The sequence below is a fragment of the Eptatretus burgeri genome, chromosome 8 (assembly GCF_056783735.1).
Source record: "Eptatretus burgeri isolate ZD-2024b chromosome 8, Ebu_testis_v1, whole genome shotgun sequence".
NCBI lineage: Eukaryota > Metazoa > Chordata > Myxini > Myxiniformes > Myxinidae > Eptatretus > Eptatretus burgeri.
The window spans coordinates 38,500,487-38,519,231 of record NC_140968.1 but is presented as its reverse complement, the minus strand read 5'-3'; the positions used below and the strand labels follow the sequence as shown (position 1 = coordinate 38,519,231).

The 18,745-nt window shown below is 42.3% G+C and overlaps 1 protein-coding gene across 6 annotated transcripts in view; it reads left to right on the top strand.

The window, feature by feature from the left end:
* The first annotated feature begins 1,597 nt into the window (after positions 1-1,597).
* The window catches only part of LOC147021562 (bromodomain-containing protein 9-like), a 62,225-nt gene continuing 45,077 nt past the window's right edge, over positions 1,598-18,745 (top strand). For 5 of the 6 annotated variants that reach the window (XM_085891613.1, XM_085891616.1, XM_085891615.1 and 2 more), the window contains exons 1-6: positions 1,598-1,755; positions 11,560-11,825; positions 12,086-12,209; positions 13,653-13,710; positions 13,895-14,039; positions 14,229-14,339. In XM_085891613.1, the coding sequence (XP_085747739.1) occupies positions 1,716-1,755; positions 11,560-11,825; positions 12,086-12,209; positions 13,653-13,710; positions 13,895-14,039; positions 14,229-14,339 (744 nt within the window). In that variant the 5' untranslated portion in view covers positions 1,598-1,715. The remainder of the gene's footprint in view (positions 1,756-11,559; positions 11,826-12,085; positions 12,210-13,652; positions 13,711-13,894; positions 14,040-14,228; positions 14,340-18,745) is intronic. The other variant, XM_085891612.1, reaches the window with a different exon arrangement.

The window sequence follows — 18,745 nt, the reverse complement described above, 5'->3', positions numbered from 1 at the left end:
GTGTGAAGAGTGATATTGAAGTTGATTTCAATCTCATCAAGATTGGTGTTTTGGCCCAGTCGGGCACCTTGTGTGAAGAGTGATATTGAAGTTGATTTCAATCTCATAAAGATTGGTGTTTTGGCCCAGTCAGGCACGTTGTGTGAAGAGTGATATTGAAGTTGATTTCAATCTCATAAAGATTGGTGTTTTGGCCCAGTCCGGCGCCTTGTGTGAAGAGTGATATTGAAGTTGATTTCAATCTCATAAAGATTGGTGTTTTGGCCCAGTCGGGCGCCTTGTGTGATGAGTGATATTGAAGTTGATTTCAATCTCATAAAGATTGGTGTTTTGGCCCAGTCGGGCACGTTGTGTGAAGAGTGATATTGAAGTTGATTTCAATCTCACCAAGATTGGTGTTTTGGCCCAGTCCGGCACCTTGTGTGAAGAGTGATATTGAAGTTGATTTCAATCTCACCAAGATTGGTGTTTTGGCCCAGTCCGGCGCCTTGTGTGAAGAGTGATATTGAAGTTGATTTCAATCTCATCAAGATTGGTGTTTTGGCCCAGTCCGGCGCCTTGTGTGAAGAGTGATATTGAAGTTGATTTCAATCTCATCAAGATTGGTGTTTTGGCCCAGTCGGGCACGTTGTGTGAAGAGTGATATTGAAGTTGATTTCAATCTCATAAAGATTGGTGTTTTGGCCCAGTCAGGCACATTGTGTGAAGAGTGATATTGAAGTTGATTTCAATCTCATCAAGATTGGTGTTTTGGCCCAGTCAGGCGCATTGTGTGAAGAGTGATATTGAAGTTGATTTCAATCTCATCAAGATTGGTGTTTTGGCCCAGTCGGGCGCCTTGTGTGATGAGTGATATTGAAGTTGATTTCAATCTCATCAAGATTGGTGTTTTGGCCCTGGTGCTCCGCTTGGGAATCCCGTTAACCTTTGTGGCGCAGGTTTGTGTTCAGTTGCCAAGTTTCTTGCGGAGCGCTCGCCAAGTGGCGAACTGAAGCAAGCACCCCATTCAAAACCGTTGATAAGGAACGGCTGGCTTGGCAAGTGCTAGCTTGCTGCTTGGAACCTCAACAGCCCTGGTAATCATCGACCTTCACCTGCAGGCTCAGACTCGGACATTGTGGTCTAAATTCCTGTTCACATCGGATAGGGAGTCGCCCTGCTGGGTCCTGCGAGTGGTGGTAAGGTTCTGAACTTTTGGAACACGTCTTTATAAAATGTCCTCCATTCAGGGGACCCAGATCTCACCTTTTCTCATGTGTGAGAGAGATGGAGATCGGTTGGTTGGGTGTGCCGCATATCCTTTGCCGGTTTAACCACAAGCACCCTCGACTTTTCAAATTGGTTTTAAAATTCGTTAAAGAAACGGATCAAACGATATAAAGTCTGCGAGAACTTGCCGACTCCTGCCGAAGTGTTTCGGTGAATGGCGCATGTAGAACCTTTCGGCTCAAAAACGCCATTTACCCTGAAGAAGGAGAAGGAGAAGGAGAAGGAGAAGGAGAAGGAGAAGGAGAAGGAGAAGGAGAAGGAGAAGGAGAAGATGAAATTTGTGAGCACAGTGACGTTGCGTAGCGTGACTCGTCGTTTATTCCACGCAATGACGTAGGCAGGCGGGTGTCGTCAGCGCGTACCGCCGTCTCAAACAACCGCTTCTGCAGTCTGCAATTGCGGTGGATCGTCCCGTAGTCCGCGCCGCTGTTCGTGCTGCAGAAGCAATGGGAAAGAAGCACAAGAAGCACAAACGTGACTATGAAGGTTTGTGGAATGGCGGTGGCCCTCATGGCCTTGCGGATGCGGTGCTTTCGCCGTCATGGTCGGACGTGGATATTAATTTCGGTTGTGGACGCCGTGCACCGCCACAGACGAACGTGATGTTTATTGTGCATCACTTTCGTGTTGGATTTGTAAATAAAAGCTCTCTCGAATTGCGGTGGGGGGTGGGGGGACGTCGACAGTGCACGAAATCCTCTCTGTGACTGGAGAGGATTCACTTGTGACGAGAAACACGCACGCGCCGTTCTGTGTGTTGTCGTGGTGCGGCACGTGACGTTGTGTCCGCGTCGATCTTTTTTCCGTGTCCGTTCCTGGCATGCTGGCATTGAATTCGCGTGTCCTCGCCACGACATGTAAACGGAGCAGCATGGGATTTCCAGCTCTCGTGTCCCTACGTTTAAAATTCCCTGCTTTTGGACTTTCCTGCAAAAAATAACAAGCTCAAATGAGCTAAGATCCTCGTCCTCTTAATGATGACGTCATAAAACGAATATGACGTCATTGTGATGTATGAGGTTTGCAATAAATTATCTGTGCTAATGCCCGGCTTGATTCCCGCAAACAAAATTCAAACAGCTTGCCTAGTTTCAGAGATAATGGCAGAGGCGATTTCCATTAGCGGCGATATTATGACGTCAACATTTTTTTCTAAGAAGAATTTCCAAAATCGGAGATGGTTACTGCCTGCGCGTGGGCTTCCTGCATATACATGGCAAGTTTCACGAAGATCTGATGAAAACTCTGGGTTGTGAAACAAAAAAATGTCAAAAAATAGGAATGACGTCATAAAAATTGATATGACGTCATAGTGATGCATCATATATGCGGTAATTCATCTCTGCTAATGCCCTGTTCGATTCCCACAAACATAATTCAAAAGGTTTGCCTAGTTTCAGAGATAATTTTTAGGCGATTTCGATTAGCGGAGATATTTTGACGTCATAACTTTTTTGTAGGAGGAATTTTCAAAATCGGAGATGGTTAATGTCTGCGCAGGGAATTTTTACATATGTATGCCAAGTTTCAGGAAGTTTCGATGAAAACTTTAGGCTGTGAAACAAAAATAGTCCACAAGAAGACGATGAAGAACAACAACGTGAGTAAGACTTAGAGATCCTCCACAAGGATCTAAAAAGTCCACAAGAAGAAGATGAAGAACAACAACGTGAGTAAGACTGAGAGATCCTCCATGAGGTTCTAAAAATACGTCATCTGCCTGAAATACGTCATCAAATTTAACCAAACGTGCTCCCGATTTGTGATTGACTTGTTGGTGTTATTGATCGTCCAATTGGCGAAGTGTATGATGAAGTTGAACAAGTACAAGTCTGAAGACGACGATGGTTTACGAGCGGTATTTGACAATGTAGATTGTTTCAGAAGTCAAGGATGAGACAATGTGATAATTTTTGACCAAGTTATAAAAATGATCAACATGATGTGGTACGAGTGACAGGTTATTAGCTGCAAAATGTCGAAAACCCGGTTTCGTTCAACAACTTTCAAAATTTGACCTTTGCATCACCTTTAAAGGTCACAAAACAATGTTGTGGACATTAAAATAAGGAAACAGGATACGTGCTATAGCTTAATGGAGTTAGTTTGTCGAAGAAGGTCGAAAACCCGGTTTGATTCCCACAACTTTGAAAATGTGTGGCCTTTAAAGGTCAAGGATTATGACCTTTGGTGCAAAACTTCCTCTGGAACATTCCAGAAACAATATAACGTCATATAGGCTATATGGCATTTCGCACTCCTCAGATTATCCATACTTTGATGAAATCAGCGTAAAAACAAACTTGAAGGGGGCGCCACGGGCAAGGTGTTCGAGATGGAGCAAAATGGTTTCAAGACTTTGGTGGCGAATGACCTCAAGATTATGCATAAAAATATCGTCAGCCGAGCTCTCAAATTTGGGCAGTCGTATGATTTTTATGTCAAAAATTCGCAATTTTCTAAGTTTTTGACCTTGTGACCTTGACCTTGGGATGATAATGAAACATCGGACAACGACAAGTTTTAGATAATTAATTTTGCTATTCAAATACCGAAGAACCCATTCCATTCAGTAAATTCCCTCAGAGAAGATAGATTTTTAATCTGACTACCCCCTAAAAATGGGTATTTTATGGGCGTAGCACGCCCTCATCCAGGAAAACACAACTCGACATTGATATCGAACACATAACCAAGTTTCATCAAGATCGGATCAAAGTCCACGGAGTTATGCTCTGGACAGACACACAGACACACAGACACACAGACACACAGACACACAGACACACAGACACACAGACACACAGACACACAGACACACAGACAGACACATAACGAATATAGCGGTCACTCTGGCTGGCGTTTGTGAACCAAAATTTGTCTTCCTTTCGATCAGACTGCTGCAGTATATTTTATCCTGAATCTCATCACTGATGCAGATAGTTGTCAAAAGCGATTTTGAAAAATTATTGGAACTTTGTCAGATTTTTTTATTAATATAATTTTTTTTTCTCTTTGTTCAACGTATAGTATGAAGCATCTACATACATAATTTGTTCGCTTGGAGTGAAGGAAAAAGATCGGAGGAATATATGTTTGAGAAAAGCATGAGTGGAGAGTAGTGGGACTGGTAGGATGGCCGAGAGCCCTCGACTCTGGAGGTACGCACACTCGCCTCGAAGCTGTCTCGCCTGGGTTTGAATCGTGACCCAGCGATAAAGTGTCATCCGCAGACAGGGTCATTCATCAATGTGTGTGCCGTCCCTCGGAAGGACATTAATTTAGGTGTCCTGTCTACCTGCATTCGTTGGTGGACGTTAAAGATCCTATGGTGTCCTCTCGCGAAGAGTCGGCGAGCTATCTCCGGCACCCTGAGCAAAATACAAATTCCCGAAATATTTAGTCGAATATCAGGAATTGCCAGCCAGTTCATGAAAGACTTGGACCAAAAACTTACCCCAGTCAACCCTACAAGAAAATGGGAATAATTGTGGCCGTTATGGAATAAGAAGAAGAAGAAATGTGGAGAACAGCGTCACAAGCTTTTGGGCTATTCACCAGCCCGATTAATCCAAATGATCATTTGATCTGCAGACACCTTTGAAAGAACAGCTGGGTGGTTTGTGGTATTGTGGAGCACAACACAAAATCTTCACAGCCACAATAATTAGCCCTCTAATACGTGAACGGATCAAAAACTTCGGAGACAGACCGTTTCTACAGGTCAGGTTAGGTGTGGGAGCATGCAGCGCGTCGCTGCATCCACTTTCCGCCGGTACTCTCGGGGCCTCTGTCTGGTCATCCCCCAGGGGGATGCCTGGCCATTCCCCAAGTCGTCGAGATGCCGATCAACCTGCTTCAACCATGAGGCACGTGGTCAGCCCATTGGCCTCCTCCACTCATGAGGCTCCCTCGGTGAGAGAATATGGTGAGCAGGATCAGCATCAGGAAAATGAGCCCCATGTCCATGCAGCCGCAGCTGATGCTCACAGACTATGCAAGTAACAAATCTCATTTGAGTCTCTCTCAGCAACCGCTCGTTGGACACAATGTCTGACCAGCAATAGCAAAGGATTCTCTGAAGAGACCTGGTACCAAAGTCATTCATCTCCGTCTCAGATCCCAAGTCAGAGTCCAAGTCTCACATCCGTAGAGCAAGACTGGAAGCACCAATGACCTGAAGACTTGGACTTTCGTCCTGCTGCACAGGTACCGACAGTGGCACACCCCATAATCCAGTGAATCCATGAATCCCCAGACCTGACCCAGAGGTCTATTGACCTCTGGCTCACAGCCAACAGAGACATGATTTTTACTTTACAAGGGAAGTGAGTCTCTCCGTGACCTCAACATTCTCTCAACAAACAGGTACAGACAAGATGGCAGCATCCAATATGTCAGTGAAAGCCTGGATCTTAGTTTTGACCCAGGAAACCCATAATTCCAGCGGATCCAACTCCTCAATCCGCACCTCGAGGGCCCTCAAAAGGATATCCAGAGTCTCCTCAAAGATGACTGCATCATCTGCGAAATCAAGATCAGAGATCTTGACATTCCCAAATGATGCACCGCAGCTTGATCTCTCTGACATCCTCCCCAGAATCCAGTCCATACAAGCACTGAAAAGTGTTGGGGCCAGGACACACCCATGACAAACTCCAGTAACAACTGGAAATAAGTCTGAGATGGTATCACCAAATCTCACAGCACTCTCAGTACCAATGTATAGTTCATAAATAAGATCGATCAGTTTTGGTGGCACCCCACGAAGACCAAGAATCCTCCAGAGGACATCCCGATTCACTGAATCGAACGCTTTACAGAGATCAACATAGGCTGCAAGCAGCCCTTGCCGAAACTCTCGTCTGCGTTCGGCGAGGACCCGAAGGGCAAGGATACGGTCAATCGTTGACCTCTTTGGTGTAAAGCCTGACTGCTCTGGGCGCTGGTGCTCAAGCAGATGGTGGCGAACCCTGTCAAGAATTAATCGAGAAAAGACCTTGCCCAGCACTGAGAGCAGCATCACTCCTCAGTAGTTTTTGCAATCCTGGCCACACCCTTCCCTTTCTGTTGAGGGACAACAAGGCTTCTCTTCCAGTCAGTTGGGATGAGTTCTGTACTCTGCCTGTGTTCTAGGTAGAGCACTGAACTGCATGCAGCAACATGAGTACAGCATTTTGACCAGCCTTGAGAAGTTCAGCATGGATGCCACAAATCCTAGGAGCTTTACCCCCATTTCAACTGGTTCACCACAGCATGTGTTTCCACAAACGAAGGTGGATCGCAGTTGATTGGAGGGTCAGCAATAGGAATAGTTACACCCCTTACATCCAACTCTACAGCTGGTGGATCAGTCTGGTACAGCCGCTCAAAGTAAACGGCCCAGCGAGCCTTCACTTCAGACTCCTCTTTCAAGAGCCCACCACCCTCTGCTCTAACTGCAGTTAACCGAGGGATGTGCTTGGATGAACGCAATGCGCGAATTCCCCTGGAAGCAGGGTGAGAATCACTTGACCACAGGTGATGCTCTACTCCCTCACAGATTCCTCGCACTTCGGCCTCCTTGTCCATCCTCAGCGCACGTTCAGTTTTACGCCTCATTTCTCTGAACAGCTCAGCTCTGCCATTAAGCCTGGCCCTGTGACTGATCAATGGTATCCAGTGTCCCTTGAGAGACAAATTCTTCATTGACCTGCAGTGAATTCCAAGATATCAATGGGCAGCCTCAAGGATGGTGGTCATGAAGGTTTCGACAACATGATTGTCGATTCGTACTTATTTATGAAAGACTGTCCTTTTGCTGTGGGTTCAGCAGTTGCTGGGAGTGTTTCCCGCTCTGCAATAATTGCATTCCACCTGATTGAAGTGTGGAAAAGTCGCGTGTGTTCATGAAGGCCGAATAAATACATTCTACAAAGTTCCAAGCCTATATCTATAGAAAAAACTAGATGGTATTCATGGAATCTGCCTGTTTTTGGCTTAATGGTTCGGTTGGTGGTCTTGAGATCCTTTGATTAAGAGTTCAAATCCCACTCAGAAGTTGAATTAATACCAGGTGGGGTTGACTCTGCCTGTCGTCCTTCTGAGGTCTGCAAAATGAGTGCCAGTTTGCTGGTATCCTGTGTTGGAGTGGTGACCCGTCCAGGATTGTGCCGAATAGCCAAGGAGACTGTTTCGGCAGCACCGACGCTCTGCACAGAGTACGGTCCCAATGGATGGATTCATAGCATACATGCCCCGTGCAGTCTTGAGAAGGACTTGGTTTGAGCCAACTCTTGTTTTTAAAGGTTTTTTTTTCTTTCATTCAATCTGGTTGCTAGACCACGCGACTGATGACATCATCTTTATCAAACAATATTTTTATGGGTAGTTCATGAATTTGTTTAATTTTGCATTGATCGGTTAAGCTGTTTTCCAATGAAGATTTTCAAAGATTTGTCCCTTCAATCCAATATGACTGCCAGATCACATGACACGTGATGGTCATTTTTATGAAAATCTTGTTCAAATTTCAAGTCAATCGGATGAAAATTGACAATTTTAGAAATCCGGCTTATGTTGACCTTTTGGCGTATGTTGAACTCAAAAATAATTGGTAGTTGAATTCAGTGACCACATGTGCAAATCCTCTTCAAATTAATTTCAAGTCAATCAGATGAAAATTGAGGATTCAGTGAGGTGATGTGAAAATGCTGTTCAAATTTCAAGTCAATCGGATGAAAATTGCCAACTTTAGAAATCTGGGCAATGTTGACCTTTGGCCTATGTTGACCTCAAAAGAGTGACCGCTATATATCACATGGTTATGTAACATGTGGTAAAGTTTCAATTTCCTTCGCTGAACGGTTTTTGTTGTACGATCTTAACAAAATGCAGACACGTACGATGTACAGCGTTTGCCATACGTACGTATGCTACTGATGGCTTAACCCTGATTTTCGCTTCACGAGCGCAGACCTTGTCTGGCACTGAGAGCAGCATCACCCCTCGGTAAGTTATTGAATGAAAATAACGGTTAGTTAAGTTATTGAATGAAAATATCAGCGATTAAATTTAATTTCAATTATGAACTCTTTAATACATGAGTTCCAACAAGTTCAAAGACAAAATATACTCAAAGGTAAAGATTCGTATCTCAAATTCAAAGGCAAAATATCCATGTACACAGGCCAGACCAAATTTACAAATGAGCAAAAAAATGCAGTTTTTGGAATGCCAGTCAATTTTTGCATTCGTTCCATTGTTAGCATGTAGTAACGTTTGACTGTGAGTATATTTTTCCAAGACATGTTATTACCTCCACCACCAAAGGTGGAAGGAGGTTATGTTTTCACCCCTGTCTGTCTGTTTGTTTGTTTGTTTTGTTTGTGTGCAGGATATCTCAAAAAATTATGAATGGATTTGGATGACATTGTGTGGACAGGTTGGGTGTGGGTCAAGGAATAACTGATTAGATTTTGGTGAACATCTGGATCCGGATCCGACTACGAGAATTTTTTTAAGTGATTCTTCACCATTGAGAGATGGGGCCAAAATCGATATGTAGCAAGATATCTCAAAAGGTTTTGAATGGATTCGGATGAAACTTGGTGGACCTGTTCGGTGTATGACAAGGACGAATTGATTCGATTTTGTTGAAGATCTGAATCCGGATCTGGATGCGAGAATTTTTTAATTCTCAAAGTGATTCTTCACCATTGAGAGATGGTGCCAAAAACGATATATAGCATGACATTTCAAAAAATTATTTGGCCTGATATGTTCGACTGGATCAGGCATTGCATGGCAGAGGTATGCACTCCACCAAGTGCCCTTCTAGTGTATTAGTGTTGGTCAAACAAATTTTGATTTTTTTAAATATTACATTATGCTTACAAGTACCAAAATGTTGGCACAAATAAAAGTCATTTTTGGGGTCAGAAATGGCTAAGAATGCAGGAGAGACCCTCAAGGAACCTCAGGTATCTGGGGCCCGCCCTCGGGCCACAGACCACCGACCTGTAGTGGTATGACCCGAGACCAGCAATATTTCATTTTGACATGCAACTGAAACTCGATATCTACTATCACAATGCAAACCAAGATGAGCCTCCCCCAACAGGCTTACCTTTTGGCAATTCCCGCGACTTACCCTTGGCTCATGATCCAATGATAGCCATATTCTTTTTGGCCCTCCATATGACCTTGACCTTCAACATTTATAGATAGCGTGTAAATAACGAAAATGTGTCCCCATCTGCAATATCTCCATAAAACTTAACATCATGAATATAGGAGGAAAATTATTCAAGTTATAATCAAAAAGATATTTTTTTTTGTAAATTTGGTCACAATCCGAAAGAAGTAGGCCAAGGACACTAATCAAATATCGGGCGCACAACTTCAATGTAGGTCTACTATTATGATGCAAGAACATTTTGTAAGGTCAAGCGGTCTTTGAGATTCTGCATTGCCAAAATTGAGCGATGACAAAAAAACATGTTTTGTTTTTTTTCAGACCGCCATTTGACCTTGATGTTTAACCCAGAGGGATATGATGTAAATGAAGCATAAATGCACATTGTTTTAGGCTATCTGGAGAGAGCAATTTCATTCTGATCGGACAAACATTAGTCGATATTTCTTTTAAAATGTTAACATGTCCATGATTGGGTCATGACCTTAAAATTAGGGAAAGGTCAAAAAGAGATGTCAACCCCGCATACTTTCTATTCCCATTAGTGATGCAAAATTTCATTCCGAGATACAGCTCGGACATTGGCAGAAAAAAGTGAGAAAAACATAAATGATGGTTTACTACCTTTTGGGGTGTAAGACTTTGACATTTAACTCGGAGTATGATGTAAATTCAATGTAAATGCTCCTTGCTCCTGGCTATCGAGAGAGGGCAATTTTGTTCTTATCAGACAAACCTTAGTCGTGTTGTGATTAAAAATGTTAAAATGTCTAATTAGGTAATGACCTTAAAATTAGGTCAACGTCAAAAATTATGCCAACCACACGTATTTTCTATTTGCATTATTGATGCAAAATTTCAATCCGAAAGTCCCAGCCGGTTCTGAGATACAACTCGGAAATGGATATAGCTCGGAAATTGGGAGTGCAGGGAGATTTTTTCCCCCTTCTTATTCTAAATTGTGGTTTCATACTTCTCAGGGTTGAAGAAACTCGATGGAACCATTAAAAATTGGGGGCGTTAATTGTCGAAACAAACCCTACAACTGCAATAAATAAGCCTTCCCCAATGCTATATGGGGAGGCTTAAATACTAAATCCATATCTGACATCCTGGGTAAAACAGACATTTGTCGGCATCAGTAAGAGGAGTTGCAAATACCATGCAGTAGAGTGGAAAAATAAATATAGTAGTATATGGGATTTGAAAATGCTTGCCAGCATTGTAAGCCAATGGTTCAGTGGGAATTCTGATTCCAGATAAGCTAAAAAGCAAACTTTCCTCCTTTATTTTAATTGTTCATAATGTTTGTCTTACCTTGGAGCATTTGTACTGGATTGATACAGTCGCTTAGTGAGAAGGTTGTTAGACTCTCATCCCAGAGATTGTTGGTTAAATTGCAGCTGAAATGCAGTAGTTTTCATGGTTTGGATTCTGAACTTATTACCTCCACCACCAAAGGTGAAGGAGGTTATGTTTTCACCCCTCTCTGCCTGTTTGTTTATTTGTCTGTTTGTGTGCAAAAATATCTGAAAAAGTTGTGGACAGTTCCAGATGAAATTCGGTGGGCAGGTTGGGTGCAGGCACGCGGGAAGGTATTTTGAGTGGGGGTGCTGAGGTGCTGTCTATTTTAGCGATGGTGTTCGAGTCGTCGTGAACCCCAACCCCGTAGCAATATCTCCATGTCTGTGATCACTAAACACTTACAAACACATTTTTTAAACTTTTATTTTCTTCCCCAAAGCAAATTTATTTATTATATCGTTTTAATATATATATTTAATATAAAAAAAGACTTTTTTGCAGGCAGGAGGTGCTGTGCTCCTCCTGCCCGCAGCTTGGGGGTGCTGCAGTGCCCTCAGCACCCCCCTTCCCGCACGCCTGGTTGGGTGTGCAACAAGGACGAACTGATTATATTTTGGTGAAGATCTGGATCCGACGACTAGATTTTTCTACCGCTCTACCAAATTCCCTTCTAGTTGTTAATGTGCCAACACAACTGTCTTGTTAATGAACTTCAGGGTGAAAATATTATTCTTACTTTGTGACAATGGCACTGCCTTAAATATACTGCAGTACATGAAATTTTCAAAAATAATTCCTTTTTTTTGCAGCAGCTTGTGTTACAGACGTTGAGGAGCAGACAGAAAAGCCTCTGCGATTGGTGCTTAAGGTGGTGCCACCGCTTACTATCGATACATCAGTACCTGATGACAGCCAGGCCACAGGCGAGTTGACTCATGCACGGCACCATGAACGGAGGAAGAAGAAGAAGCGGAAAGCGGAAAAGGATAAAGAGAAAGAAAAGGACAAGGGAAAAGAAGCAAAAGACAAAGAGAAAGACCATCACCCACCAGATGATGACATGAAGAAAAAGAAGGTAATGATGTCACACGTATGTATGCATTTAATCGAAGACCTCACTCGTATCAAAAGTATACCAATGAAATTGTGTTTTTGAAGTACAGTACTGTACAACATTTCACAAGGTCTCTGCAATAAGTGAGTCCTTAATTTTATAATTGCAATGAATGACACAACCTAACATCTCCATTCGACAAAACTGCATCATTTTTTGTAGTTTTGGGTTTACTCACAGACTAATGTGGTAAAATGCTGAATCGTGCTTCCTTATATTAGAAGAAGAAGAGAGAGAAGGAGGATGGAGAGAGTGAGGTTGAGGATGAGTTCTGTCCACCAAAGAAAGTGGAGGTGGACACAGTATCTGAACGTCCTCTACGGGCCTGTCGTAATAAGGATAATGGTGAGCCTGGGAGATGTGGTATGGTGCTAATTAAGTTTCCTCTATAGGATAGGGGGAGGATTATAGCTGCTATCGGGTTGGTTTCTGGAAATGGTGCCCCCAATTTTTAGCTTATCTGAAATTGGAATTCCAGATATATGGTATTGTGGTCATGCACCGTCAGTCTGTCCATCCGTCCGTCTCCTATTTTGACTTCTCCGGCCAAACCACTGGGCTGATCCAGCTGAACTTTGACAGCAACGTTCTGCTCCTGCCTGGAAACGGGGATTGCAAAGTTTGTTCCGGTCACGTGACTTTAAGTAGGTCAAAATTGCCGATTTAGTAAATTTCTTCAAAAATTTATATCTCCATACCCACCAGTCAGAATGCTACCAAATTTGCGTTGAAACATTAGGATAGGGTATGACTTTTTGACCTCGACCCAATATTTAAGGTCATGGCCCAATTATAGACATTTTAACATTTTTCACCAAAACTCGCCGAAGGTTTGTCCGATCGGAACAAAATTGACCTATCCAAATAGCTTAGAGTAAGGTGCATTTACGCTTGATGTACATCATACCCCAATGAGTTAAAGGTCAATGTCAAATGGTGCTCTGAAAAAAAAAGCCTTTTTTTTTTGCCAATGCGGAATCTCAAAGGCCGCTTGGCCTTCCAAGATCTCCTTGCATCATAATAGTGTACCGACACTGCAGTCGTGCAGCTGGCATTTGATTTGTGTTCTTGATCTACTTTTTTGGGATTGTGACCTAGTAAACCAAAAAAAACACCTTTTTTTTCATAAAAACTTGAATAATTTTTCTCCGATTTTCATTATGTTGAGTTTTATGGATATATTATAGATGGGGACACATTTCTTTATTTACACTCTATCCCTAAATGTTGAAGGTCAAGCTCATGTGGCGGTCCCAACAAACAATGGCCATCATTGCATGACGGGCCAAGGGCAAGCCGGGGGAGGGTTACCCTTGGTGATTGCTTTGTGATCGCAGATATCGAGTCTGCTTTTCTCCATAATCTAATGTATTGAGGCCCCTGTGTGTAAATTTAGTATCAGGTGCTATTTGTGAAATGGTTAAGTAAGAAAGATGGAGTTTTTCATTCTTCCTCCCCAATTATCCCCCAATTTTAGTGTGTCCCATACACTTTATTTCCCTCCCTTTACACCTATATTTCTCCAATCTCTTACTTTTTCTTTTATCTCCATCATGGTCTCCCTACTTTAATTTCTCTCTCTCCCTCCTTTCACTTCCATTTTCTTATTCGTGATTCATTTTCTGAATTGACGAGACAAACCTCCCCGCCCCCCTCCACCAACCATTATCCCTCCCGGCTTAATGACCGTGACAACCACAATTTCTTCTTGCTGTTCCTCAATCATCTGAAAGTTATTGTCATTGTTGATTTGTTGTTGCTTTGCTGTATTTGCCCTATTGTTGTCAGTGCAAGAGCTGAGCCCATTGCAACAACTTCTCGATTATCTTCTGTTGCAGCTTCAAAGGTGAGCCAGGTGTCTGTGTTATTTGGTTAATTGTTAAATGTAATATAGTGTTAAACCGCATATCGTTGCAGCAGTGGGATCACCTGCACAGATTCTTGGTGCAATGTGGCTTCTACAATTATCTGCATCGAAGGAGAAAGACATTTCCATCTTACACTATTTGCCTTTGGTCTGTACCTTGCAGAAAGGACCCCCACAGTTTCTTTGCATTCCCCGTGACGGATGTGATTGCACCTGGCTACTCCATGATAATAAAACATCCCATGGACTTCTGTACAATGCGGGAGAAGGTGGAAAGGAATGATTATCACTCACTTGCAGAGTTCAAGGCATGTGCATGAACAGGAGAGAGGGAGGGGGAGGTTGAAAGAGTGGGGAGGCAGGGAGTGGAGACAGACACAGACACAGACACAGACACAGACACAGACACAGAATATGGAAGAGGCAACTGAGATGTGATGGGTGATTAAGGACAAGTAAAATGAGCAGTTCTTTGACACTTTGCTTCTGGAATGCAGGTGGACTTTAAGCTTGTGTGTGACAACGCAATGATATACAACCGTCCAGAGACGATCTACTACAAGGCTGCCAAGAAACTTCTTAATATGGGAATCAAGATGATGAGTAAGGTGTGATTGTGTGGAATTATACAGGAGTGGGGGGTGGGGGGTGTCCAAAAAGATTTGCAAACATTGAAAGAAAAACATTCTATGGATTGCAGTTGAAATTGGCACAGAACATATTCCTTAGTCTTAAAAATACAGTATTTCCCCCTTTTGAATCGATCCACTTCTGCCATCTTGCGGTCAACAATTGTACACCTTCCGTCGATATCTGTATCTCCTTGATGCCACAGTTGCAGTGTTTGTAATATCTTCACCACTGGTAAAGTGTAGTCCATGAAGGATGACATTAGGCCAAATGGAAAAAAAGTCAAAAAGGGGGCTGGGTCTCAATTTGTGTGGTAGATGGTCTTGAACGCTAACACATTTTTTAGACGCACAAACTCAACAATTGAATACCGTTGATGTGAGTACAAGAGCTCACCGAACTCCATGTTTCTGTGCTTGAAGCTCACAAATGACAATTCATTCTCATGAAAAGGTCAGACTGTGAAACTTTTGCCTCAAACCATAGAAGGATTATTTTTCAGATAATGTTTGCAGAAATTTTACGAACAACCATTGTACAGTGCATAGTCGCTTTGGGTATCAACTGGAGGGCTCATTGATTTTGTCTTATTATTGGTTCACGAAAAAAGTGAAAAAAATATTTTCACGAAAAAAATAAGTGACCACTATATTCGTTTTTGTTGTGTGTCCGTCTGTCTGTCTGTCCTGAGCATAGCTACGTGGGTTTTGATCCGATCCTGATAAAATTTTGGTGGGAGGTTTATATCATGATCTAGTTGTGTTTTCTTGAAAATGGACGTGGTGCGCCCATTATGGGCTGAGCCACGCCCAAAAACGTGTTTTTAGGGGGTAGCCGATTTCAATTTGCATCTTTTCCTAGGGGGTTTGTCGAATCTGACAGGGGTTTCGGTATTTGGTTAGCCCAATGGCACCTGCATAGCCCCTCGGAGCTCGATTTTTTTTTTTTTTTCATTTTCGTTCCAAGGTCACAAGGTCACGAACTTAGAAAATTGCGAATTTTGACAAAAGATTTTCTTCTCCGAGGGTTTTGCGAATCTGGCAGGGGTTTCGGTATTTGGTTAGCCCAATGGCACCTACATAGCCCCACAGAGCTCGATTTTTTTTTTTTCATTTTCGTCCCAAGATCAAGGCCACAAGGTCACAAACTTAGAAAATTGCGAATTGTGTTTTTAGGGGGTAGCCAATTTCAATTTGCATCTTCTCCTCGGGGGTTTGTCGAATCTGGCAGGGGTTTCGGTATTTGGTTAGCCCAATAGCACATGCATAGCCCCATGGAGCTCGATTTTTCATTTTCGTCCCAAGGTCAAGAAGGTCAAGGTCACGAACTCAGAAAATTTCGAATTTTGACATAAAAATCGTACGATCGCCCAAACTTTGAGAGCTAGGATGACAATATTTTTATGCATAATCTTGAGGTCATTCCCCACCTAAAGTCTTGAAACCATTTTGCTCTATCTCGAACACCTTGCCCGTGGCGCCCCCTTCAAGTTTGTTTTTACGCTGATTTTATCAAAGTACGGATAATCCGAGGAGTGCGAAATGCCATATAGCCTATATGACGTTATATTGTTCCTGGAATGTTCCAGAGGAAGTTTTGCACCAAAGGTCATAATCCTTGACCTTTGACCTTTAAAGTTCACAAAGGTGAAATTTTCAAAGTTGTGTGAATCAAACCGGGTTTTCGACCTTCTTCGACGAACTAACTCCAATAAGCTACGGCACATATCCTGTTTCCTTATTTTAATGTCCACAACATTGTTTTGTGACCTTTAAAGGTTGTGCAAAGGTCAAATTTTGAAAGTTGTTGAACGAAACCGGTTTTTCGACATTTTGCAGCTAATAACCTGTCACTCGTACCACATCATGTTTATCATTTGTATAACTTGGTCAAACATTATCACATTGTCTCATCCTTGACTTCTGAAACGATCTACATTCTCAAATACCGCTCGTGAACCATCGTCGTCTTCAGACTTGTTATTATTATTATTATTGTTACATTGGAGCCCAAGTCGAGTCACCATGGTAGGCTGAAGATATTCCATCAGTAAGTCAAGCCTTGTGTTACATGTTCTTTGGCAGCCCACCTCCCCTCATTCAGAGCAGTACCAGAATTTATGGTCACAGTGGTTGAGTGGGAAGACTTGATGTCATTATGGTACAATTTCAAGAAGTGTGCAACTAATTTTTACTTGCTAATTTGCTAGTTCATTTACAATTCCATTATAAATGTACTGTATGCACCAGGCCTTCACCACTGGGAAAGTGTAAGACATTCCTTTAATCCTGACCTCCTTTCTTCGAGCCTATCCTCTTTGACCCTATCTTCTAGTCTCCTTTTCTCTTTTCCCTTTCCTCCTTTAATCCTACATTCCTTTGACCTGAGACTGATCCTCTTTTTCTTTTCTTTTTCCTGTTTTGCATTTTGCATGGCTTCTTGCCTTCATATTTTATTTTAACAAAATAAATTTTTTCTTCTTTTGTTTTTCTTTTTTTCTTTCTTTTTTTGAAGACAAAACTTCTTGCCTTCATATTTTTAGCCGCGTCGCGAACGTGGCTCTAAGAGAGCTCTTCTTTTTCTTCTTCTTGTTCTTGTTCTTGTTCTTATTGTTGTTGTTGTTCTTCTTCTTGTGAAGACAAAACCTTTAGGACTCGGCTCTTTTATATACAGGATCCAGATCTCCTGAAACACTAAACACCTGTACACATCCTCGCATTGAGGGTGCCTTTTGAGAGCGTCTATCATGAACTTTTAAATATATTCGGACATTTGCTTTAAAGTTTTGAAAAGTTCACGTTACTATTTAAAGATTATTCCATTTAAGGTATTGTAATTTCGTAAATACACTATTTTCTCGTCATGAACGACAATCGTCTATGACGGGTGTCGCTATTGGCTCAATCAAGGCATGTGACGAAATATCGGAAGTTTTTTTTTTTCATCTTCTTCTTCCTCTTCTTGTTCTTCTTCTGGTGAAGACAAAACCTTTAGGACGTGGCTCTTGGACACATTTGTCCTTGTTTTGCCAAGGATAGCAAATAATTTTTTTTTTCTCATATACCCCTAGGAAAATGTATGGCTTCTTGCCTTCATGACTTATCATCAGTGCATAGACTTGAGGATGGGGGTGTGAATTGAAACTAGGAAGGAAGGAGGAAATGTAAAAAGGAGGGCTGGGGAGAGAAGCTAAGGAGATGGCAGAAAAAGTAGGGAAAGAATATGTCTGTTGCAGGTGGAGGTGGTTGGGGTGGAGTGAGGGTGTGAATGAGGAGAGCAGAGTGTACAAGAGACAGATCGAGATTGTGGAAAGATTGTCCACTAAATCACCAAAATATATATGTTCCGAAATATTTTTTCGATTTTTATTTTCTGGGCCACGTATCTATCAGAAATTACATTCTCTTTGTTTGACTTTCCCATGTTTCCTTTAAGGAAACGAATCGAGCACTTATAAAACAAAATGGTGACAGCATTATGTCACGTGCTGTAGGTGATCACAAGGAAGCTCTGATGATCAAAGTTGCTGTGCCTTCCCTTTGTGATAGACCAGGAAAGAATGGATGGTTGCTTCAAAGTCGTTCCAATTGGATGATTGAGTTACATCCTGCAGATCTAAACTGTAGTTCTCTGAAAAGTCTTCAATAACATGAAATTCACCATCTCCCACCAGGGGAATTATTTTTTTTTCAGCACGATATTTTTCCAAGACTTTTTCAATGAAATTGTCAGACAAGCTTTTCTTGAGGTTCTGAAAGGGTGTTGGGAAGTCCATTCACTGGTGGAGTCTTGGTATTCAGAGTGAAGTGATCTATTTTGGTTCACTGCTCACATTCTACTTGTTCAATTACTTGATAAGGATTGAAAACCTCTTAAAGTCTTGCATGCGTTAATTCCAAGACATTTGTTGCAACGCTTCACAAAACAGTCGATACTTGGGGCATTGCATTACATCCTTGCCAAACCGTCTTGTTGATGTTGATACAGTCACTGCCTCAAATGTCGTACTCAAGAACGTGAACTTTCTAATTTGATGTGTGAAAGAAATGCACACAAAAATGCTTTCTGCTGGCTTCTTTGTTGGTAAGCAGCACAAGGTTGTGTGGTAGCATCATTGGCTGGGTGCATGGCTGTGCTGCTGATGGATGCCCTCTGCTGGTTATAGCAGGAATTTGTCATATGTTCAGGGTGCCAGCAGTAGCTCACCTCCTCCTCATGAAGAACACCATGGGATCTTTAACATCCAACATATGCTGGCAGACGGGACACCTGTTTAACGTCTATCCCAGGGACGCCGGACGGAACACACATTGAATCGCCCTATTCACCGTGATGACACCAGGATGACAGTTTCTTTGCCTGTGAAACACCAGGATGACAGTTT